The sequence below is a fragment of the Panulirus ornatus genome, chromosome 25 (assembly GCF_036320965.1).
Source record: "Panulirus ornatus isolate Po-2019 chromosome 25, ASM3632096v1, whole genome shotgun sequence".
Taxonomy (NCBI): domain Eukaryota; kingdom Metazoa; phylum Arthropoda; class Malacostraca; order Decapoda; family Palinuridae; genus Panulirus; species Panulirus ornatus.
This window is the reverse complement of record NC_092248.1, coordinates 15,822,039-15,847,427: the sequence shown is the minus strand read 5'-3', so window position 1 is coordinate 15,847,427 and position 25,389 is coordinate 15,822,039. Positions and strand designations below refer to the sequence as shown.

At 42.3% G+C, this 25,389-nt stretch overlaps 1 protein-coding gene across 3 annotated transcripts in view; it reads right to left on the bottom strand.

Annotated features, from left to right (window-relative positions):
* Positions 1-25,389, bottom strand: part of LOC139757306 (uncharacterized) — a 100,178-nt gene that overhangs the window by 54,963 nt on the left and 19,826 nt on the right. The window contains exons 2-3 of one of the 3 annotated variants that reach the window (XM_071677692.1): positions 6,991-7,160; positions 2,681-6,180 (exon numbers count right to left, since the gene is read on the bottom strand). In XM_071677692.1, the coding sequence (XP_071533793.1) occupies positions 3,100-6,180; positions 6,991-7,137 (3,228 nt within the window). In that variant the 5' untranslated portion in view covers positions 7,138-7,160 and the 3' untranslated portion in view covers positions 2,681-3,099. Of the gene's footprint in view, positions 1-2,680; positions 6,181-6,990; positions 7,285-25,389 lie in introns of those variants that run through there. The other 2 variants (XM_071677693.1, XR_011714592.1) reach the window with 2 other exon arrangements.

Below are 25,389 nucleotides of genomic sequence, written 5' to 3'. Positions count from 1 at the left end.
GATATCCTGGTCTTCCAAAAGTATTCGACAAAGTCTTTTGCGACACGTACGAGGCTTGGGGATTACTGGTTGCATAGGAAACTGGATGAAGCCTGGTTACGTGACAGGAAGATGAGAGTTGTAATGAATGTGGAATCATGACCGCGGTCACACGTTACTAGTTGTATTTAGGCCTATACTTTTCACCATTCATACCAAGTGTCTAAATTTGCAGAGGACACAAAGATTGGCAATGTCACATTACATGATGAAGATAGATTTAGATTACAAGAAGCTCTATATAATATAGTTAAACGGTCTACTAATTGGCAAATGCCATTTAACGTCAATAATTATCAGTGCTACAAGTAGGAAACCTAAATAAAATTTTCATTATGAAGTGATCCCTGAAAATGTTGTACAGAGTAAACATCCTTGATATCTTCAAATTTAAACTTGATCATCATTTGTTACTCTCCGGAACTTCATAATTCATTTAAAAAGTCATCATAACACAATGGTATATCATGTTACCTTGTCAACCATTGATCTCTTCCTGGCTTGTTGGGCTATCTTACTAACACGGATTAACCTATGTCACCTGCTTTGAAAGAGTAAATGAGAACTACTGTATCATTCTTCAACATCAGGAATGATATAGGCATGGTAAATCGAGAGGCCTTACTTTTTATTAGAAAAAGGGAAGAATGCATGTTGTTGGTGATGGGATACATGACATATTCATGTTCATTTTACCTTATGACTTTCTTATGAAAATTTCCTTTAGGCTTATCAATCCTGCAAGGTATTTTTTTACCTGTTTTCCTGCCGACGTGTGCCGAAGGGAGCGGAGTGTGGAGAGAGAGCCTTTGCTTTGCTATCCTTTTCTTCTACTGCTTACAAGGAGGCTTCTTCATTTTCCTAAGCTTAATTCCAGACCACCTCGATTGGACCTTGTGTCTGTGTAGTTTGTGTATCTATGAAATTCATGGCATTCACCATCTCTTCTCTCATAGTGCTCACTTCCTCCTCTCTCATGGTTCTCACCTCGTTTCATGGTCCTCACCTCATCCTCTCGCATGGTCCTCACCTCTTTCTTTCATGGTCCTCACCTTCTCTCTCATGGTACTCACTTCCTCCTCTGTCATGGTACTTACTTCCTCCTCACTCAGGGATTTTACTGAATATTTCTTCGTGGCCTTTGATATTCCCAGAGTATTTACTAGAATGTGGAATAAGTCTTTCTTCTCTAAACATACTTCCATTTTTTTCCCCCACTTTTATCAGATACGTAACTTCCTATCAATTCCTTCCATCGCCTTAGTAGCTGACTGAGCAAATTCTCTCCCACCCTGGCATCATGGGCGTACCTCAGCGATTTGTCCTGTCGCCCAACCTTTTTTTCTCTCCGGTTCGAGTAAATGTTTTGCAATCATTCGATCCTAACATAGCCTCCTTTTCAATAATAAGAGAAACCTGCAGCGTGATGAAAACATGAAGAGGAAAGATGTCTAAATGGACCCTTTAACCGAATCAAATATTGCTATATGGTCCAGAAACGTCAGTGTTTGTACAATACGTATGACTGTGTCGATTTCCGCTGGGATTGGCGTCTTGAATGATCTATATTTTTTCATTGTCACGGAAATGTGGCTATGACGCGTACATTTTCATTATTAGTTGATACTTCCCACAGATATCAAAGGAACTATTCTAGTGCTGTTACAAGGATATTGTCACGATAAAAGTAAATCTTAAGGCACAGTCAATGCTGTAATTGTGATACTTAAGTAGAGAAAACGCGCCGGAAGCTCACTTTTTCAATCATTTGGTTGTGCAACTCTACATGATGACTATTACAAAGAAATGACATCCTGAACTTACTTATTTGATTATTGTTATGGGCCTCGGCAACGTAGGAGATATTAGAAGATCAAACAGCAGTGAGGGTGTTGAAATATGGACAGCAGACAGGAAGAAAATATAGAAATTTGAGGATGGAGGATATCAAAGGGAGGTGAGAATTAAGTAGCCCAGAACCAAGGGTAACTCGTGCTGCTTCACAGTCAGTAAGACTAACCGCTACACCACGGAGCCCACAAAGCTAGGATGTTTGAGACATAACGATGTGTGGACTCTAGCCTGAATCCATACCAGAACCTTCAATGGCTATTCAGCAAGAGACACAATGTTCAAGGATGATGTTCTACATTTTGTGTTAGATAGAGTAAGGCCCAAGATACAGATTACCGAGTTTAAGGTAATACTTTCACCTGCTGTTGGTGTCTCTTTATCACCTCTATATGCTTCGTAGAAAGATGAAACCGGTGGTCGTCAAGGCCTAGTTTGTTTTCATTCTTTCCCATTACCATCACCTTACATTTGGTAGAGAATGAATTTCACTAATTATGCCTATCACTAGTGCTGGTGCCTGTCCAACAGTTACAAGGAGACATGAAAATACTTTACTCTTACGATGACCTTGGTATCATCCTTAGCTATGAAACCAGGTTATCTAACCTGACTGAATGAAGAAGAGTCTACCTTCCAGTGCCACTGTTTTGAGTTGTCTGCCCGCGTGGCACTCATGCTGGATATACCTAAGTACCAGGCACAACATAGCTCCACTATCTACACCCCATGTGTTTCTGGAGATAAGTTTCATGTCGAGGACTATAGTTCAGGACACAGAAACCAAAATCTGATTCTTGGAAAAATTTTAACTGAAAGTTTTGTTTATATGTTAGTACACAAACCATAATTCACATAACAATCGGAAAGTTAGAATCAGATTTTCCGTCTTGTCAGCTGCAAGAGATCAAGTATAAGATTTTACGTGAATTCTAATGGAAAACGTTGATATTGTAGCTGCAATCAACCACGAGATAATCGTAACATTAGCTGATATTGGTTTGTATATACTTGTTTCAGTTATTATGGAAAGAAAAATAACATATGTTTAACATGGGAATGACTCTTCTTGCATAACAATCAAGATATACCTTAAATTTGGGCTTCAGTCAAGCGCCCCTCAAAGATATTGCACACCTGACTCATGTACTGACATTCTTCCTGACATACAGCAACACAGATGGGGACTCCTGCTACAGTGAATTTATCCTAATTATTATCTGTAGCAAGCACTACGTTCTCTTTTCTGCGTAATAACCTTAGGTTCACATTATCACCACTGTTATCATGATGAAAGGAGACATTAGGAGTGTCGCCGGTCATGATGCCAGCCGACTCATTGTAATGATCGCTTGTGGACATGGCATCGGCCTCCATCTTCAGCCAAACCCCTGCGACCTTCACCCGGGCGTCTGTCAGAGCCTGAGTTACTAGTTCTTGCAACTGGACAGAAAGGTCACCAAAATTATTGTGGTTGAAGGTGACGGTCAGTGATGCGTGCTGAGGGAAGGCCTGGAATACCTGACACAGAGGCTCCAGCATGGCAAGTCTTACACACGAGAACGATAGGCACAGTTCAGTCTTCCTCGGTAATGATATCACAGAAAAGCATTCTGCGAGGTTCATCATATTTTGTAGGTTGTCTATTGATATCCCTAGTTTCACATTGCAGTCTGATCCATGCAGATATTGGAGTAACAGCTTTAAGCCATTCAACTCGACAAAATTGCTTGCATAAATGGTTATCGCCAAATACTGTAGGGCCTCTTGCTGAGTCAGACAGTGGTACAAATCCAAGCAGTGAGTGAGACTGCATTTAAAGTCTGTAGATACTGACAGTTTTTCCAATGAGAGCAACAGGGATGGCAGAGCTTCAGGAAATACATCATCGTCAGAGATCCACAAAGAAAGCGATTTAGGTACAAATCTTGTTGTCTGCATCAAGTACTGAACAGTTCGAAGAGTTTGATTGATTTTATCAAATTTGCCGTTTAATTCTACATTTATATCTTCAAGATAAGGCCTAACTATGGAAGATAACAGATCATGTTCAGCACATTCTCTGATGAGGTTTGACCAGGAACTCCATATATCATCCATTATACTCTCATTAAAATCCTTTACAATGGCTACTATTTCCCTAACATCAGGTTCTTGCTTAGAAAGATTTAAGGCCGCTAAATACTGAAGCATGTAGTGATCTGCCCTTGCAGCAACTTCCCTTCTGTATGTGGTATTTGTTGATATATGTCTATCCCTGACATCTCGCCAAATAGGTTTAAGGAAGGAAGATTCTCGTATACCATTTGTCTCTGCATATTCTCTAGATCTAAAGGACCGAGGTAAGCTTTTCGGTAAACGTCTTGATGCAGATGAAGGTCTCAATGGACGATTCTTATGCTTACCAGCAGAAAGGCAACATCGAAGAAAAGCATAAGGAAAACAAGGATGTTCTTTTGTATGTCGCTTTGTCTCTGGGGAAGAGTCTTCAGATTCAGCTCTGAAATTAAAGGTATCATTACTTTCCTTACTCCGGTGAGGTTCAAACGATCTTAACTTTTTCTCTTGACTTAAATGGAAAGCAGAAAGATAGTCCTGATAAACTTTGTGAGAAAATTCCCAAATGTCCTGGATTCCAAACGTCACCTCCCGCGTCATGTGCTTTAGAAAGGAGGAAAGGGCATACGAAGGATCAATTTCTCGACGACAAGCTTCTTCGATAAGATCATCAATCCATTCTTCATTAAGTACCAGAACATTACGACAGTGAGAGTCCCACGCCACTCTAGCCAGACATTTAAGCCACTCTCGGCACGCATGTTCCAGTACAAATATTGGCCTGGTTTCCTCTGGCCTCCTTTGCAAACGCTGAGCAAGGAGTATGATGCTCAGTTCTACTAACTTTTGAAGAACGTGGGTCAGTGTGCCCGTAGTAGTGAGAAGGGCACCATCCTGCAGCCATAGCTCTATTAACATCGTTAAGGTGAGTGGCAAACAAAGCAAGTAATGTAAGCCATGCTCCAGATCTTGAAGGATGGTTGATAATGTTTTGATCTTCTCTTGACATTCACTTGCATCCCCTTCCATTACAGTTAACAGCTTATCAATGTATTCTATCTGCTGGGGTCTGCTGAAACCCTTTACGTTTAGTATAATGAAGTCATTATCTATCGGAGAAATTATCCTTTTAGCTTCTTTAGTGAACTCTGGTCTGCAAGTCACAACTACTCGACTGGCAGGAAACTTGACACTAATATCTTTCAGTAGATTCATCGCCTGTTTCCCAGCTTCATCTAACCCGTCTATGATGAATGATATCCTAGATTCCCTTAGCGTTGGGATGACATCTTCATGCCTTAGCCCTTTGCAGGTGGCCTTTAATATTTCTTCTGTGAAGAACTCCCGCAGTGAATTGGAGGTCACTGAATGGCACTGGAAAAATATGATAATATCAACATTTAAGAGAGCAGTAGAAGTACTGTTTCCTGTGGCCCAACAGTGGAGAATATACTTGCAAAGTTGACTCTTCCCCGCACCAGCACTGCCTTCCAGAATCACCAGACGTGGAAGAGAACCATTGGGTAACTGATAATCTAACAGATCTGACACTGTTAGTTCAGAGTCCTTCCTTGTCAAAAGCGTTATGTTGGTATACACATTATCGAAAGGCACTCTACGTGAGCTAGGATTAAACTGCCAACACACATGATCTGCTTGCCAGAGCCTCTGATAACTTTGACACAGCTCCCTCTGGGAGTCAGATATAACTTCTTTCAGAAGTCTATGTCGAAATTCTTGTAATTCGTTCTGATAGTCTTGTACAGAAAGTTTTGTTCTAGACTGATGAATATCGTCAACTCTTAACTTCATTTCAGTAATATCATGGGTATAGTCATATCCAGTAATGATACTTGCTTTCTCAAATGCCTTTGCCAATAGTGACTTCAGTTTCTGTGCCCGAGCGTCAAGGTCTGAATCTGTTAAACCCAGAGCCTCATGAAACAGAAAATTTCTCTCACATTTGACAGAGAAAAGGATGTGTTCCAGACAATCTCTGTCATGTGGCTCTGGCCTCGCCCACTTACGATCATGAGGAGGTGCTAGACGACACACATGTTGTAATAGTTTGTAAAGGAAGGTTATGTCCAACTGATCCCAGTCTGTACCAGCCTCCAGCGCATCTAGTTCGTCTGCAGTGAAGATCTTACGATACTTGTTATTGGAGAAGCCTAAAGATTGAATGTAATCCTTCACATTTCGTTGTCCACCATCATACAGCTCTCGACATACCTGTTCCCAACAAAATAAGTTTTTCATTAATATTTCATTCTTTATAAAAGTTTTTGAGGTACACATATAAGACCTTTCTTTCATAGTCTTGTACAATGCACAGTCCTCCTACACAGGTTCTCTGAACAGCACCATCTCTTCTTCCTTGCTCTTGTTTATGGCATCCGTATTACCACTAACATCCATACTGATGTTTACTACCATACACCTTTATACCTTTACATTCTTTAGTTCTTCAGCACCACAGGTTCTCTACTAATGGAAATGTCCTACACTTTCACGCCAAAAGCTGATTTGCACTTGGTTTTATCATCTCCCTCCTGTATGTACCGCACAAGAACAACTGCCAACACCTTCTCTGATCCAGTTCTTACGTAGCGTCACCTGCAAGTGAAAATTGTTCCAGTCTCCACCCTACTCTGCCTTGATCTAGTAGCAACAAAATTATCCCATTACCTTCTCACCTATTGCCCTTCGGTATCAAGATAGAAATAAAAGAGATAATACGCCGCCTTGGTTCTCATTTATATTTACCCCTAATCACAAAACTAGCCGTGTACGTATGCTTACAAGCATTACTCTCATTATCTGAACCTAAGAGCATCTAAAAATTTTATAAACATACTGTAGTAGGTTCTACTGACTTCGTAATATGACTTCTGTAATTCTACCATAACTGTGCGCAGTCTTTGCTGTTAAAGTATTTTTTGTATAAGCTAAGTCCAAAAATATCTCGTCTCTACGTTCTTGCCTATATTCTCACCTATACAAAGGGTTCAGCCTGAAGCACCAGAGCCTGTATTCAATTACCTTTGCCAGAGAAGTTCCTACAGGCCCCGTACGTCGCAACATAACGAAATACTTCAACGCATTTTCATCCCCTCTTGTTAATGGTCCAACGCCAGCTTGAGAGAGAAACGTCAGACCGGCTGTAGACACACCAGACGGCACATTCATCACTGTTCCTTGGGTTCTACCAGCTGTAGACACAATAGATGATACATTTATAACCTCTACTTTAGATCTATCTGGTGTACACACCACAGGCACCAGCTTTAGACCTCACAGGCAGCAGAATGGTTAGTGTTCGTTGGGTCCAAGCAACTGTAGAAAGAGGTGTTCCATTATACACTAAAAAAAAAATCGTAAAAACTACTAAGAGGATATTGCTTATTGAATGAGCAATGAACACAACACTGAACAGATAACTGGGACTAATCACGATGTATGGTAGATGTTGAGTTTTCAACAGCAGGTGTAACAGCTGTGGGCTCTTACTGACTGCTGTAACGAGAGTAAATAAATGGAAATGGGCAGTGTTAGATGTGAGGAACTGACAGACAATTGTATGGAACTGAACAAGTGGTTAAGGAGAATGAATAACAGCTTTGTCAGATCTAAGGTTTCAATCACTAACGTTGCAACTCACAGAGACTGAACCAAAGTTGTAGCAGATATAGGAATGTAAACAGTTGTAAGGTACTGAACAATGTGTGGCAAGTTCAGGGAAAATACCTGTTGTTTATCGTGCGGATTTTGTCTTGAAATTTTATTTCCTACGAGAATCTGGAAAGTGACTAAGTGGTGTGGCTCTCCTGAGAGTTACTGTGGCTCGTGTTGATTCATTGGTGTTGGTTTATCGAGAGGAACTGGGCCTTATGTTGATTCAGTGGTGTAGATCTTCTGAGAGATACTGTGGCTTGTGGAGACATAGAGGTGTGCGTACCCCGAGAGGTACTGTCATTTGTGTTGAGGGTGGGCTTCCTGAAAGATACTGTATCTCGTTGTGACTCACTGGCGTGGGGTCCCCAAAAGGGACTGTGGTGGTCCTATGTACAGCAACCTATGGCCGATACCGTCATTATATACGTTATCTACTCATATGAAAAGCTAAAATGAAATATTCATACGATACTTTGGATAGCACCTTTTTCTTTCAAAGACATTTCATATGCACCTGCACATACTTAAGTACGCACGTTCTGTGTTTTTGTTGCGTATAAGTACATAAGATATATCTCAAAAGGTTCATTCTACTTTTCATCAATTATCTAGTTCCGAAATGCATTCCAAGCAATCAACAAATGTCCCTATTTCATTTACATGTCAACCCATGAAGGTTGGCAATGATATCCCAAAAATTCTTTTCTCCATAACACTTCCCCTTTCATTCTTGCTTCGGGATCCCTGTATATGGGACCGCTGCAACACCTGGCCCTCACTCACCTGGCGATACCACAGGTCAAGAATTGTGGTATGTTGCGCATCCGTCTCTATGTGGTAAATACAAGACAATTGAGGCTTAGGTGTTCTGTTTATTCCGCGTAGTAGTTTGATCTTGGGCATGAGGAGCATTGTGGCATGTTAAACTGATTATTTTGATGTTGGAGAGATGGGTGGTGTTCAGAGTGTAAGGACTAGCAAGTGTAACTTGTGCTTTTCTGGAAAGTCAGGTTTTGATAGTCGAGTGGAGTTAAAAACTTTGTTTAGGAGCGGTTGTTTAGCGCTTATCGAATAATTAGTGTGAATATGAATATGTTTTGTCAGTAAGGTGTTAACAGAGAGTGTAGGAGTCTGTAAATATGTTTCTAAAGTGCGAAGGATGAATGAATCTTTCATTTTGTGCGAAAGTTGGTGATTTATCAGGCAGTGGATTTGGTTTCAGGGGGTAGAGTATAGCAATGGATGAAGAACATATCAAGGTAGGGCAGGTTTGGATGTTTTCATTACATAGGTAATGGGTGATTATGGCTGCATTAGCACTCGATGGTCGTTCAGAGTGCCCTATTTTGTTTGATTTATTTTTTTTTTTTATACTTTGTCGCTGTCTCCCGCGTTTGCGAGGTAGCGCAAGGAAACAGACGAAAGAAATGGCCCAACCCCCCCCCCCCCATACACATGTATATACATACGTCCACACACGCAAATATACATACCTACACAGCTTTCCATGGTTTACCCCAGACGCTTCACATGCCTTGATTCAATCCACTGACAGCACGTCAACCCCTGTATACCACATCGCTCCAATTCACTCTATTCCTTGCCCTCCTTTCACCCTCATGCATGTTCAGGCCCCGATCACACAAAATCTTTTTCACTCCATCTTTCCACCTCCAATTTGGTCTCCCTCTTCTCCTTGCTCCCTCCACCTCCGACACATATATCCTCTTGGTCAATCTTTCCTCACTCATCCTCTCCATGTGCCCAAACCACTTCAAAACACCCTCTTCTGCTCTCTCAACCACGCTCTTTTTATTTCCACACATCTCTCTTACCCTTACGTTACTCACTCGATCAAACCACCTCACACCACACATTGTCCTCAAACATCTCATTTCCAGCACATTCATCCTCCTGCGCACAACTCTATCCATAGCCCACGCCTCGCAACCATACAACATTGTTGGAACCACTATTCCTTCAAACATACCCATTTTTGCTTTCCGAGATAATGTTCTCAACTTCCACACATTCTTCAAGGCCCCCAGAATTTTCGCCCCCTCCCCCACCCTATGATCCACTTCCGCTTCCATGGTTCCATCTGCTGCCAGATCCACTCCCAGATATCTAAAACACTTCACTTCCTCCAGTTTTTCTCCATTCAAACTCACCTCCCAATTGACTTGACCCTCAACCCTACTGTACCTAATAACCTTGCTCTTATTCACATTTACTCTTAACTTTCTTCTTCCACACACTTTACCAAACTCAGTCACCAGCTTCTGCAGTTTTTCACATGAATCAGCCACCAGCGCTGTATCATCAGCGAACAACAACTGACTCACTTCCCAAGCTCTCTCATCCCCAACAGACTTCATACTTGCCCCTCTTTCCAAAACTCTTGCATTTACCTCCCTAACAACCCCATCCATAAACAAATTAAACAACCATGGAGACATCACACACCCCTGCCGCAAACCTACATTCACTGAGAACCAATCACTTTCCTCTCTTCCTACACGTACACATGCCTTACATCCTCGATAAAAACTTTTCACTGCTTCTAACAACTTGCCTCCCACACCATATATTCTTAATACCTTCCACAGAGCATCTCTATCAACTCTATCATATGCCTTCTCCAGATCCATAAATGCTACATACAAATCCATTTGCTTTTCTAAGTATTTCTCACATACATTCTTCAAAGCAAACACCTGATCCACACATCCTCTACCACTTCTGAAACCACACTGCTCTTCCCCAATCTGATGCTCTGTACATGCCTTCACCCTCTCAATCAATACCCTCCCATATAATTTACCAGGAATACTCAACAAACCTATACCTCTGTAATTTGAGCACTCACTCTTATCCCCTTTGCCTTTGTACAATGGCACTATGCACGCGTTCCGCCAATCCTCAGGCACCTCACCATGAGTCATACATACATTAAATAACCTTACCAACCAGTCAACAATACAGTCACACCCTTTTTTAATAAATTCCACTGCAATACCATCCAAACCTGCTGCCTTGCCGGCTTTCATCTTCCGCAAAGCTTTCACTACCTCTTCTCTGTTTACCAAATCATTTTCCCTAACCCTCTCACTTTGCACACCACCTCGACCAAAACACCCTATATCTGCCACTCTATCATCAAACACATTCAACAAACCTTCAAAATACTCACTCCATCTCCTTCTCACATCACCACTACTTGTTATCACCTCCCCATTTGCGCCCTTCACTGAAGTTCCCATTTGCTCCCTTGTCTTACGCACTTTATTTACCTCCTTCCAGAACATCTTTTTATTCTCCCTAAAATTTAATGATACTCTCTCACCCCAACTCTATCCATAGCCCACGCCTCGCAACCATACAACATTGTTGGAACCACTATTCCTTCAAACATACCCATTTTTGCTTTCCGAGACAATGTTCTCGACTTCCACACATTCTTCAAGGCCCCCAGAATTTTCGCCCCCTCCCCCACCCTATGATCCACTTCCGCTTCCATGGTTCCATCCGCTGCCAGATCCACTCCCAGATATCTAAAACACTTCACTTCATCCAGTTTTTCTCCATTCAAACTCACCTCCCAATTGACTTGACCCTCAACCCTACTGTACCTAATAACCTTGCTCTTATTCACATTTACTCTTAACTTTCTTCTTCCACACACTTTACCAAACTCAGTCACCAGCTTCTGCAGTTTCTCACATGAATCAGCCACCAGCGCTGTATCATCAGCGAACAACAACTGACTCACTTCCCAAGCTCTCTCATCCCCAACAGACTTCATACTTGCCCCTCTTTCCAGGACTCTTGCATTTACCTCCCTAACAACCCCATCCATAAACAAATTAAACAACCATGGAGACATCACACACCCCTGCCGCAAACCTACATTCACTGAGAACCAATCACTTTCCTCTCTTCCTACACGTACACATGCCTTACATCCTCGATAAAAACTTTTCACTGCTTCTAACAACTTTCCTCCCACACCATATATTCTTAATACCTTCCACAGAGCATCTCTATCAACTCTATCATATGCCTTCTCCAGATCCATAAATGCTACATACAAATCCATTTGCTTTTCTAAGTATTTCTCACATACATTCTTCAAAGCAAACACCTGATCCACAAATCCTCTACCACTTCTGAAACCACACTGCTCTTCCCCAATCTGATGCTCTGTACCATGAGTCATATATACATTAAATAACCTTACCAACCAGTCAACAATAAAGTCACCCCCCTCTTTAATAAATTCCACTGCAATACCATCCAAACTCGCTGCCTTGCTGGCTTTCATCTTCCGCAAAGCTTTTACTATGTATATATTTTTTCTTCATACATATTCGCCATTTCCCACTTTAGTGAGGTAGCGTCAAGAACAGAGAACTGAGTTTTAGAAGGAATATCCTCACCTGGCCCCCTTCTCCGTTTCTTCTTTTGGAAAATCAAAAAACAAGAGGGGAGGATTTCCAGCCTCCCACTCCCTCCCTTTTAGTCGCCTTCTACAACACATAGGGAATACGTGGGAAGTACTCTTTCTCCCCTATCCCCAGGGATATAATTCTTTGAGTCAAAAGTCAATCAAAAAAGCAAATTAGAAACATTAAGACAGAATACAGATGCCACCACCAAAAGAATATGCTAAAAACAAAGTTTGAAACATACCAACAAAAGGCTGAATTCTGGTCTACAGAAAAATCTGAACTTAAAAAAAAGAAAAAAAGAAAAAAGTTTAAAATGAGATTTATGCACTCATATGTGTGCAGTCTGAATAGTAAATACATCATCTATACTAATAATGCATAAATATGTCTGCCCAGGATGTAACAAAACATACAAGATTAGCCTTACATATCTAAAGAATAATAATAATAGTTAGTGAATCAATAAAACTAGCAATGTAGTATTGTGTTTACTCAAAATGACAAATATTTGGAAGAATTTCATTATGAGCATACTTACTGCAAGTAAACTGTGGATCAATCTCTGTCCACTGTGAACCCTCAAAGGAAATGGTTAAGAAGTTGTAATCCTTCTGCGATAATCTACCAACAGAACATGTCATGTTAAGCTTCTGGCCTATCAAATATGCTGCAGATCCATCCAAAACAACACCCTCAGGCATGGGTGGCAGAGGCTCATCAACAACATCTAAACACACGAACTCTGGATCAAGTGTTGACCATGAGGTATTATTGTAAACTATGGAAGTAAAGTTCTCATGGGTTTTAGTAATCTTGCCCTCCTCTAAGGTAATATTGATAGCTTCACCCACCCAGAAGGATGTAGGAATTGGCTTAGCCATAACGACACCATCAGGGAAGGGCTGAAGTGGCTCTTCAATGGCTTTTTGACAAATGAAAATAGCCTCATCAGGTTGTGTCCAGGTTCCATCCTGACATGTAACTGTCATGGTGGAATTCAAGTTGCCAAACAGGAGGCCTTCCTAGCATGTGTACTCAACCAAAGATCCATTTCCCTTAGCTGACTCATCCCATGTCCTGTCAGCTCCAGACGGTGCAGCAACAGGGTCCTGCAGGAATAATGCAGAACTCCAGAGAGGTTCATTATTAACCCACTGCAAGCTGCTGCTACAGGTTACATTAACTTCTGATATAACCTCAGGAAATGTCTCATGAACTGGTATGTAGAAGCCAGAGAGACATGTATATGTTATTGAAGCATTGACAGCATTGGAGGTAAGGCTGTCTCTTGTCATACTGGCTCCAGCTTCAGGGGGTGATGCTATGCACGCAGGATAACAAACAGGAGGAAGGTTCCAACCAGTCTCAGTGCAGGAACAATTTGAGTGTCACTGCTCACACTTGCTATATAATTTTCATTGCATGTAGCCACAACTGTCATGCCAATCTTCCACAGTTTCAATGTTCCAGTCAGTTACTGCATTACCCACCATTGGTTCTTCAAGGCAAACATTGCAAGGTGCTACAGGGCTGGGCAAGAAACTGTATGCATCACTTTCATGACTACATGTGATGGTCTGCACAGTCACCAACGTCTCAGTTCCCATACTGGCAGGACAAGTAAAGTTTGAAGTGCCATTCAGATAACGGAAGTCTGATGATGAATTAGTAGTGATCACAGAGGAGGGTGCGGTTGGTAGGTCTCCCATACACACTTCTAGAGCTACACAAGGACTAAGTGCATCAGGATACCATCCACCCAGGTGACCAAGGCACTCCACTGATACTTGCAACTTGGTGATATCTTCATCAAAAAAGACTCCTGGGTAGCATGCGTAGTTGGCAACAGTGGTAAGTGCATTCTCCCAATTCAAGGGCTACGAGTCATATTACCTAGTGGTTCATGTGGTGGGTCCCAGCAGCCAATCAGTCCTAAGTGATGACAGACTGCAACTGTAACACCATCGCCCTGTAGTTGTGCTTCCTTAAAAGATGGACCATCAGTGAGTGATGATGGAACTCTTAAAATTCTCCAACCTCCTAAGGATGATGGTGCCTCGGCTGCTTTCACCATATCAGAATCAGGATCATATATGGACAAAACTGTCCAATTTCCCCTTCACATAGTTTAGGCCAACAATGACATCCATTGGTAGCTTTTCACCTGCACAAACAGCAGCCATATGGACCAAAGAAGGGTAATGAGGGCGTCTAGGTCCTGTGGGTAGGCCAGTGATGATCCTTCAGTGTTACAGTCGACTAAGGCTAACTTGTGGTTCTCCCCGGGGATAGGGGAGAAAGAATACTTCCCACGTATTCCCTGCATGTCGCAGAAGGTGACTAAATGGGGAGGGAGTAGGGGGCTGGAAATCATCCCCTCTCATTTTTTTTTTTTCAAGTTTCCAAAAGTAGGAACAGAGAAGGGGACAGGTGAGGATATTCCCTCAAAGGCCCAGTCCTCTGTTCTTAATGCTACCTCGCTAACGCGGGAAATGGTGAACATTATGAAAGAAAGAAAAGATATATATTCATTTATTAATTATACTTTGTCGCTGACTCCTGTGTTGGCGAGGTAGCGCAAAGAAACAGACGAAAGAATGGCCCAACCTACCCACATACACATGTATATACATGCAAATCCACACACGCACATATATATACCTATACATCTCCACATATACATATATATACAAACAGAGACATATACATATATACATATGTACATAATTCATACTGTCTAAAAGATCTAAATATATATATATATATATTTTATCGAGGATGTAAGGCATGTGTACGTATAGGAAGAGAGGAAAGTGATTGGTTCTCAGTGAATGTAGGTTTGCGGCAGGGGTGTGTGATGTCTCCATGGTTGTTTAATTTGTTTATGGATGGGGTTGTTAGGGAGGTAAATGCAAGAGTTTTGGAAAGAGGGGCAAGTATGAAGTCTGTTGGGGATGAGAGAGCTTGGGAAGTGAGTCAGTTGTTGTTCGCTGATGATACAGCGCTGGTGGCTGATTCATGTGAGAAACTGCAGAAGCTGGTGACTGAGTTTGGTAAAGTGTGTGGAAGAAGAAAGTTAAGAGTAAATGTGAATAAGAGCAAGGTTATTAGGTACAGTAGGGTTGAGGGTCAAGTCAATTGGGAGGTGAGTTTGAATGGAGAAAAACTGGAGGAAGTGAAGTGTTTTAGATATCTGGGAGTGGATCTGGCAGCGGATGGAACCATGGAAGCGGAAGTGGATCATAGGGTGGGGGAGGGGGCGAAAATTCTGGGGGCCTTGAAGAATGTGTGGAAGTCGAGAACATTATCTCGGAAAGCAAAAATGGGTATGTTTGAAGGAATAGTGGTTCCAACAATGTTGTATGGTTGCGAGGCGTGGGCTATGGATAGAGTTGTGCGCAGGAGGATGGATGTGCTGGAAATGAGATGTTTGAGGACAATGTGTGGTGTGAGGTGGTTTGATCGAGTGAGTAACGTAAGGGTAAGAGAGATGTGTGGTAATAAAAAGAGCGTGGTTAAGAGAGCAGAAGAGGGTGTTTTGAAGTGGTTTGGGCACATGGAGAGAATGAGTGAGGAAAGATTGACCAAGAGGATATATGTGTCGGAGGTGGAGGGAACGAGGAGAAGAGGGAGACCAAATTGAAGGTGGAAAGATGGAGTGAAAAAGATTTTGTGTGATCGGGGCCTGAACATGCAGGAGGGTGAAAGGAGGGCAAGGAATAGAGTGAATTGGAGCAATGTGGTATACCGGGTTGACGTGCTGTCAGTGGATTGAATCAAGGCATGTGAAGCGTCTGGGGTAAACCATGGAAAGCTGTGTAGGTATGTATATTTGCGTGTGTGGACGTATGTATATACATGTGTATGGGGGTGGGTTGGGCCATTTCTTTCGTCTGTTTCCTTGCGCTACCTCACAAACGCGGGAGACAGCAACAAAGCAAAAAAAAAAAAAGAAAAAAAAAATATATTTATCTATTCATTTTATTTTGCTTTGTTGCTGTCTCAATTGTAATCTAGGTAGGGCAAGGAAACAGACGAAAGAATGGCCCAACCCACCCACATACATATGTATATACATACACATCCACAAATGCAAGTATACATACCTATATATCTCAACATATACATATATATATACACAAACAGACATATATATATATATATATATATGGCTTTGTTGAAATAATTTGGACTCGTGAGGATGAGTAAGGAGGATTAACAAAGAGGATGTACGTGTCAAAGATGGAGGGAACGAGGAGAAGTGGGAGACCAAATTGGAGGGGGAAAGATGGAGTGATAAAGATTTTGAGTTATCGGGGCCTGAACATGCAGGAGGGTGAAAGGCGTGCAAGGAATAGAGTGAATTGGAACGATGTGGTATACTGGGGTCGACATGGTGTCAATGGATTGAACCAGGGCATGTGAAGCGTTTGGGGTAAACCATGGAAAGTTCTGTGGGGCCTGGATGTGGAAAGGGAGCTGTGGTTTTGGTGCATTATTACATGACAGCTAGAGACTGAGTGTGAACGAATAGGGCCTTTGTTGTCTTTTCCTAGCACTACCTCACACACATGAGGGGGAAGGATGTTGTTATTCCATGTGTTGCGGGGTGGCGATGGGAATGAATAAAGGCAGACAGTATGAATTATGTACATGGGTATATATGTATATGTCTGTGTGTGTGTATGTATGTGTACGTCGAGATGTGTAGGTGTGTATATGTGGTGTGTGTGGACGTGTGTGTATATGCGTGTGTGTGTGGGTGGGTTAGGCCATTCTTTCGTCTGTTTCCTTGCACTACCTTGCTGGCGCGGGAGACAGCGACAGAGCAAAGTGAATAAATAGATAAATATATATAGGGGAGAAAGAATACTTCCCACGTATTCCCTGCATATCGTAGAAAGCGACTAAAAGGGAAGGGAGCGGGGGGCTGGAAATCCTCCCCTCTCATTTTTTTTTAAATTTTCCAAAAGAAGGAACAGAGAAGGGGGCCATATGAGGATATTCCCTCAAAGACCCAGTCCTCTGTTCTTAACGCTACCTCGCTAATGCGGGATATGGCGAATAGTATGAAAAGAAAAAAAAAAAATATATATATATATATATATATATATATATATATATATATATATATATATATATATATTTTTTTTTTTTTTTTTTTTTTTTTTACTTTGTTGCTGTCTCCCGCGTTTGCGAGGTAGCGCAAGGAAACAGACGAAAGAAATGGCCCAACCCCCCCCATACACATGTATATACATACGTCCACACACGCAAATATACATACCTACACAGCTTTCCATGGTTTACCCCAGACGCTTCACATGCCTTGATTCAATCCACTAACAGCACGTCAACCCCGGTATACCACATCGCTCCAACTCACTCTATTCCTTGCCCTCCTCTCACCCTCCTGCATGTTCAGGCCCCGATCACACAAAATCTTTTTCACTCCATCTTTCCACCTCAATTTGGTCTCCCTCTTCTCCTCGTTCCCTCCACCTCCGACACATATATCCTCTTGGTCAATCTTTCCTCACTCATTCTCTCCATGTGCCCAAACCACTTCAAAACACCCTCTTCTGCTCTCTCAACCACGCTCTTTTTTTTTCCACACATCTCTCTTACCCTTACGTTACTCACTCGATCAAACCACCTCACACCACACATTGTCCTCAAACATCTCATTTCCAGCACATCCATCCTCCTGCGCACAACTCTATCCATAGCCCACGCCTCGCAACCATACAACATTGTTGGAACCACTATTCCTTCAAACATACCCATTTTTGCTTTCCGAGATAATGTTCTCGACTTCCACACATTCTTCAAGGCCCCCAGAATTTTCGCCCCCTCCCCCACCCTATGATCCACTTCCGCTTCCATGGTTCCATCCGCTGCCAGATCCACTCCCAGATATCTAAAACACTTCACTTCCTCCAGTTTTTCTCCATTCAAACTCACCTCCCAATTGACTTGACCCTCAACCCTACTGTACCTAATAACCTTGCTCTTTTTCACATTTACTCTTAACTTTCTTCTTCCACACACTTTACCAAACTCAGTCACCAGCTTCTGCAGTTTCTCACATGAATCAGCCACCAGCGCTGTATCATCAGCGAACAACAACTGACTCACTTCCCAAGCTCTCTCATCCCCAACGGACTTCATACTTGCCCCTCTTTCCAAAACTCTTGCATTTACCTCCCTAACAACCCCATCCATAAACAAATTAAACAACCATGGAGACATCACACACCCCTGCCGCAAACCTACATTCACTGAGAACCAATTACTTTCCTCTCTTCCTACACGTACACATGCCTTACATCCTCGATAAAAACTTTTCACTGCTTCTAACAACTTTCCTCCCACACCATATATTCTTAATACCTTCCACAGAGCATCTCTATCAACTCTATCATATGCCTTCTCCAGATCCATAAATGCTACATACAAATCCATTTGCTTTTCTAAGTATTTCTCACATACATTCTTCAAAGCAAACACCTGATCCACACATCCTCTACCACTTCTGAAACCACACTGCTCTTCCCCAATCTGATGCTCTGTACATGCCTTCACCCTCTCAATCAATACCCTCCCATATAATTTACCAGGAATACTCAACAAACTTATACCTCTGTAATTTGAGCACTCACTCTTATCCCCTTTGCCTTTGTACAATGGCACTATGCACGCATTCCGCCAATCCTCAGGCACCTCACCATGAGTCATACATACATTAAATAACCTTACCAACCAGTCAATAATACAGTCACCCCCTTTTTTAATAAATTCCACTGCAATACCATCCAAACCTGCTGCCTTGCCGGCTTTCATCTTCCGCAAAGCTTTCACTACCTCTTCTCTGTTTACCAAATCATTTTCCCTAACCCTCTCACTTTGCACACCACCTCGACCAAAACACCCTATATCTGCCACTCTATCATCAAACACAATCAACAAACCTTCAAAATACTCACTCCATCTTCTCACATCACCACTACTTGTTTTCACCTCCCCATTTGCGCCCTTCACTGAAGTTCCCATTTGCTCCCTTGTCTTACGCACTTTATTTACCTCCTTCCAGAACATCTTTTTATTCTCCCTAAAATTTAATGATACTCTCTCACCCCAACTCTCATTTGCCCTTTTTTTCACCTCTTGCACCTTTCTCTTGACCTCCTGTCTCTTTCTTTTATACATCTCCCACTCAATTTCATTTTTTCCCAGCAAAAATCGTCCAAATGCCTCTCTCTTCTCTTTCACTAATACTCTTACTTCTTCATCCCACCACTCACTACCCTTTCTAATCAACCCACCTCCCACTCTTCTCATGCCACAAGCATCTTTTGCGCAATCCATCACTGATTCCCTAAATACATCCCATTCCTTCCCCACTCCCCTTACGTCCATTGTTCTCACCTTTTTCCATTCTGTACTCAGTCTCTCCTGGTGCTTCCTCACACAGGTCTCCTTCCCAAGCTCACTTACTCTCACCACCCTCTTCACCCCAACATTCACTCTTCTTTTCTGAAAACCCATACAAATCTTCACCTTAGCCTCCACAAGATAATGATCAGACATCCCTCCAGTTGCACCTCTCAGAACATTAACATCCAAAAGTCTCTCTTTCGCATGCCTGTCAATTAACACGTAATCCAATAACGCTCTCTGGCCATCTCTCCTACTTACATAAGTATACTTATGTATATCTCGCTTTTTAAACCAGGTATTCCCAATCATCAGTCCTTTTTCAGCACATAAATCTACAAGCTCTTCACCATTTCCATTTACAACACTGAACACCCCATGTATACCAATTATTCCCTCAACTGCCACATTACTCACCTTTGCATTCAAATCACCCATCACTATAACCCGGTCTCGTGCATCAAAACCACTAACACACTCATTCAGATGCTCCCAAAACACTTGCCTCTCATGATCTTTCTTCTCATGCCCGGGTGCATATGCACCAATAATCACCCACCTCTCTCCATCAACTTTCAGTTTTACCCATATTAATCGAGAATTTACTTTCTTACATTCTATCACATACTCCCACAACTCCTGTTTCAGGAGTATTGCTACTCCTTCCCTTGCTCTTGTCCTCTCACTAACCCCTGACTTTACTCCCCAGACATTCCCAAACCACTCTTCCCCTTTACCCTTGAGCTTCGTTTCACTCAGAGCCAAAACATCCAGGTTCCTTTCCTCAAACATACTACCTATCTCTCCTTTTTTCACATCTTGGTTACATCCACACACATTTAGGCACCCCACTCAGAGCCTTCGAGGAGGATGAGCACTCCCCGCGTGACTCCTTCTTCTGTTTCCCATTTTAGAAAGTTAATACAAGGAGGGGAGGATTTCTGGCCCCCCGCTCCCGTCCCCTCTAGTCGCTTTCTACGACACACGAGGAATACGTGGGAAGTATTCTTTCACCCCTATCCCCAGGGATAATATACATATATATATACATATACACATACACACACATACACATACATACGCACATATACACACACACACACACACACACATACATATATATACATATGAAAAATGTAAGAAACAATTTAGAAAACTGAAACTTCTAGCTTGAAATGAATGAAAAAATGAATGTCACATAATGGTTCAACCTCTGGCTATGGAAAAAGGAAATGTATAACACTATAACACTATATAAATACCTAATAGTACTTGCCTACTTGTAATGTACAGGGGAGGAGTTCTAGACTCATGGGGCCTCATCCTTGAAATTTCTTTTACTATTATGCAACTTTTTGATCTTCTGTGTACATCACATCATGAATCATAACACTGTTTATTACATCCATTCACTATTCTAATGCTGTAAAAGTGCTTCTACACATCTGTACTTCCGTGCTTCTATGTATAAATTGTTTACTGTCACCATCTTCAAACTGGTTTACAGACTTAAAGGTTGTGATCAGGTCACTCCTTACTGCTCTCTTCTGTTGTGAACAAATTTCAGGCCTCTAACCTATCCCTGTAACTCGTCACTCTTAATACTGGTACCATCTTTGTTACCTTCCTTGTTTAGTTCCTTGCACATTTTTGAGTGTGATGACCAAGTTTGAGAAGCATATTCCAGTTTTGGCTTAATGGAGGATATGACAATGTTGTTCAGTATATCCTTTTCCATGTACTTGAGTACAAATATATTTGCCAGCAAGCAGTTTGTCTTCTTTCTTATTCTCCCAAGTTGAGACTCTGGTAGCAGGTTAGGAGGGTTGTCAACTCCTATTGTCTCTCACACATTTCATGAATGAAGATCAGCAAAGGTTTATACCAGGTAAGATAACACACTCTCAACTCTTAGTTCACTTCACTGACACATGAAACTCTTCTTTTTCTTCAGTTTTCTTACACTGTCATTTCTCTAAGGACTGTGCATGTGTGTCTGAGTGTGAGAACTAACAGCATGTGCGTGTGCATGTTCTAGAGGGCGGGCGTGAGCCACGTGATGTCACCAGTCTCCACCGACGACCTATGACCTCTGACCTCATGCACGCGCTAGTTGACAGAGGTATAAGTTTGTTGAGTATTCCTGGTAAATTATATGGGAGGGTATATATATATATATATATATATACACACATCACTGCTTCTAACAACTTGCCTCCCACACCATATATTCTTAATACCTTCCACAGAGCATCTCTATCAACTCTATCATATGCTTTCTCCAGATCCATAAATGCTACATACAAATCCATTTGCTTTTCTAAGTATTTCTCACATACATTCTTCAAAGCAAACACCTGATCCACACATCCTCTACCACTTCTGAAACCACACTGCTCTTCCCCAATCTGATGCTCTGTACATGCCTTCACCCTCTCAATCAATACCCTCCCATATAATTTACCAGGAATACTCAACAAACTTATACCTCTGTAATTTGAGCACTCACTCTTATCCCCTTTGCCTTTGTACAATGGCACTATGCATGCATTCCGCCAATCCTCAGGCACCTCACCATCAGTCATACATACATTAAATAACCTTACCAACCAGTCAATAATACAGTCACCCCCTTTTTTTAATAAATTCCACTGCAATACCATCCAAACCTGTTGCCTTGCCGGCTTTCATCTTCCGCAAAGCTTTTACTACCTCTTCTCTGTTTACCAAATCATTTTCCCTAACCCTCTCACTTTGCACACCACCTCGACCAAAACACCCTATATCTGCCACTCTATCATCAAACACATTTAACAAACCTTCAAAATACTCACTCCATCTCCTTCTCACATCACCATTACTTGTTATCACCTCCCCATTTGCGCCCTTCACTAAAGTTCCCATTTGCTCCCTTGTCTTACACACTTTATTTACCTCCTTCCAGAACATCTTTTTATCCTCCCTAAAATTTCATGATACTCTCTCACCCCAACTCTCATTTGCCCTCTTTTTCACCTCTTGCACCTTTCTCTTGACCTCCTGTCTCTTTCTTTTATAAATCTCCCACTCAATTGCATTTTTTCCCTGCAAAAATTGTCCACATGCCTCTCTCTTCTCTTTCATTGATAGTCTTACTTCTTCATCACACCACTCACTACCCTTTCTAATCAACCCACCTCCCACTCTTCTCATGCCACAAGCATCTTTTGCGCAATCCATCACTGATTCCCTAAATACATCCCATTCCTCCCCCACTCCCCTTACTTCCATTGTTCTCACCTTTTTCCGTTCTGTACTCAGTCTCTCCTGGTACTTCCTCACAAAAGTCTCCTTCCCAAGCTCACTTACTCTCACCACCCTCTTCACCCCAACATTCACTCTTCTTTTCTGAAAACCCATACAAATCTTCACCTTAGCCTCCACAAGATAATGATCGAGGATGTAAGGCATGTGTACATGTTGGAGGAGAGGAAAGTGATTGGTTCACAATGAATGTAGGTTTGCGGCAAGGGTGTGTGATGTCTCCATGGTTGTTTAATTTGTTTATGGATGGGGTTGTTAGGGAGGTGAATGCAAGAGTTATGGAAAGAGGGGCAAGTATGAAGTCTGTTGGGGATGAGAGAGCTTGGGAAGTGAGTCAGTTGTTGTTCGCAGATGATACAGCGCTGGTGGCTCATTCATGTGAGAAAGTGCAGAAGCTGGTGACTGAGTTTCGTAAAGTGTGTGAAAGAAGAGAGTTAAGAGTAAATGTGAATAAGAGCAAGGTTATTATGTACAGTAGGGTTGAGGGTCAAGTCAATTGGGAAGTAAGTTTGAATGGAGAAAAACTGGAGGAAGTAAAGTGTTTTAGATATCTGGGAGTGGATCTGGCAGCGGATGGTACCATGGAAGCGGAAGTGAATCATAGGGTGGGGAAGGGGGCGAAAATCCTGGGAGCCTTGAAGAATGTGTGGAAGTCGAGAACATTATCTCGGAAAGCAAAAATGGGTATGTTTGAAGGAATAGTGGTTCCAACAATGTTGTATGGTTGCAAGGTGTGGGCTATGGATAGAGTTGTGCACAGGAGGGTGGATGTGCTGGAAATGAGATGTTTGAGGACAATGTGTGGTGTGAGGTGGTTTGATCGAGTAAGTAATGTAAGGGTAAGAGAGATGTGTCGAAATAAAAAGAGCGTGGTTAAGAGAGCAGAAGAGGGTGTTTTGAAATGGTTTGGGCACATGGAGAGAATGAGTGAGGAAAGATTGACCAAGAGGATATATGTGTCGGAGGTGGAGGGAACGAGGAGAAGTGGTAGACCAAATTGGAGGTGGAAAGATGGAATGAAAAAGATTTTGTGTGATCGGGGACTGAACATGCAGGAGGGTGAAAGGAGGGCAAGGAATAGAGTGAATTGGATCGATGTGGTATACCGGGGTTGACGTGCTGTCAGTGGATTGAATCAGGGTATGTGAAGCGTCTGAGGTAAACCATGGAAACTTGTGTGGGGCCTGGATGTGGAAAGGGAGCTGTCGTTTCGGGCATTATTGCGTGACAGCTGGAGACTAAGTGTGAACGAATGGGGCCTTAGTTGTCTTTTCCTAGTGCTACCTCGCACACATGAGGGGGGAGGGGGATGGTATTCCATGTGTGGCGAGGTGGCGATGGGAATGAATAGGGGCAGACAGTGTGAATTGTGTGCATGGGTATATATGTATGTGTCTGTGTGTGTATATATATGTGTACATTGAGATGTATAGGTATGTATATTTGCGTGTGTGGGCGTTTGTGTGTGTGTACATTGTGTATGGGGGTGGGTTGTGCCATTTCTTTCATCTGTTTCCTTGCGCTACCTCGCAAATGCGGGAGACAGCGACAAAGCAAACTAAATAAAATAAATATTTTTTTTTCGCTGTCTCCCGCGTTTGCGAGGTAGAGCAAGGAAACAGACGAAAGAAATGGCCCAACCCACCCCCATACACATGTATATACATACGTCCACACACGCAAATACACATACCTACACAGCTTTCCATGGTTTACCCCAGATGCTTCACATGCCCTGATTCAATCCACTGACAGCACATCAACCCCGGTATACCACATCGATCCAATTCACTCTACTCCTTGCCCTCCTTTCACCCTCCTGCATGTTCAGGCCCCGATCACACAAAATCTTTTTCAGTCCATCTTTCCACCTCCAATTTGGTCTCCCACTTCTCCTCGTTCCCTCCACCTCCAACACGTATATCCTCTTGGTCAATCTTTCCTCACTCATTCTCTCCATGTGCCTAAACCATTTCAAAACACCCTCTTCTGCTCTCTCAACCACGCTTGTTTTATTTCCACACATCTCTCTTACCCTTACGTTACTTACTCGATCAAATCACCTCACACCACACATTATCCTCAAACATCTCATTTCCAGCACATCCATCCTCCTGCGCACAACTCTATCCATAGCCCACGCCTCGCAACCATACAACATTGTTGGAACCACTATTCCTTCAAACATACCCATTTTTGCTTTCCGAGATAATGTTCTCGACTTCCACACATTCTTCAAGGCTCCCAGGATTTTCGCCCCCTCCCCCACCCTATGATCCACTTCCGCTTCCATGGTTCAATCCGCTGTCAGATCCACTCCCAGATATCTAAAACACTTTACTTCCTCCAGTTTTTCTCCATCAAACTTACCTCCCAAATGACTTGACCCTCAACCCTACTGTACCTAATAACCTTGCTCTTATTCACATTTACTCTTAACTTTCTTCTTTCACACACTTTACCAAACTCAGTCACAGGCTTCTGCACTTTCTCACATGAATCAGCCACCAGTGCTGTATCATCAGCGAACAACAACTGACTCACTTCCCAAGCTCTCTCATCCCCAACAGACTTC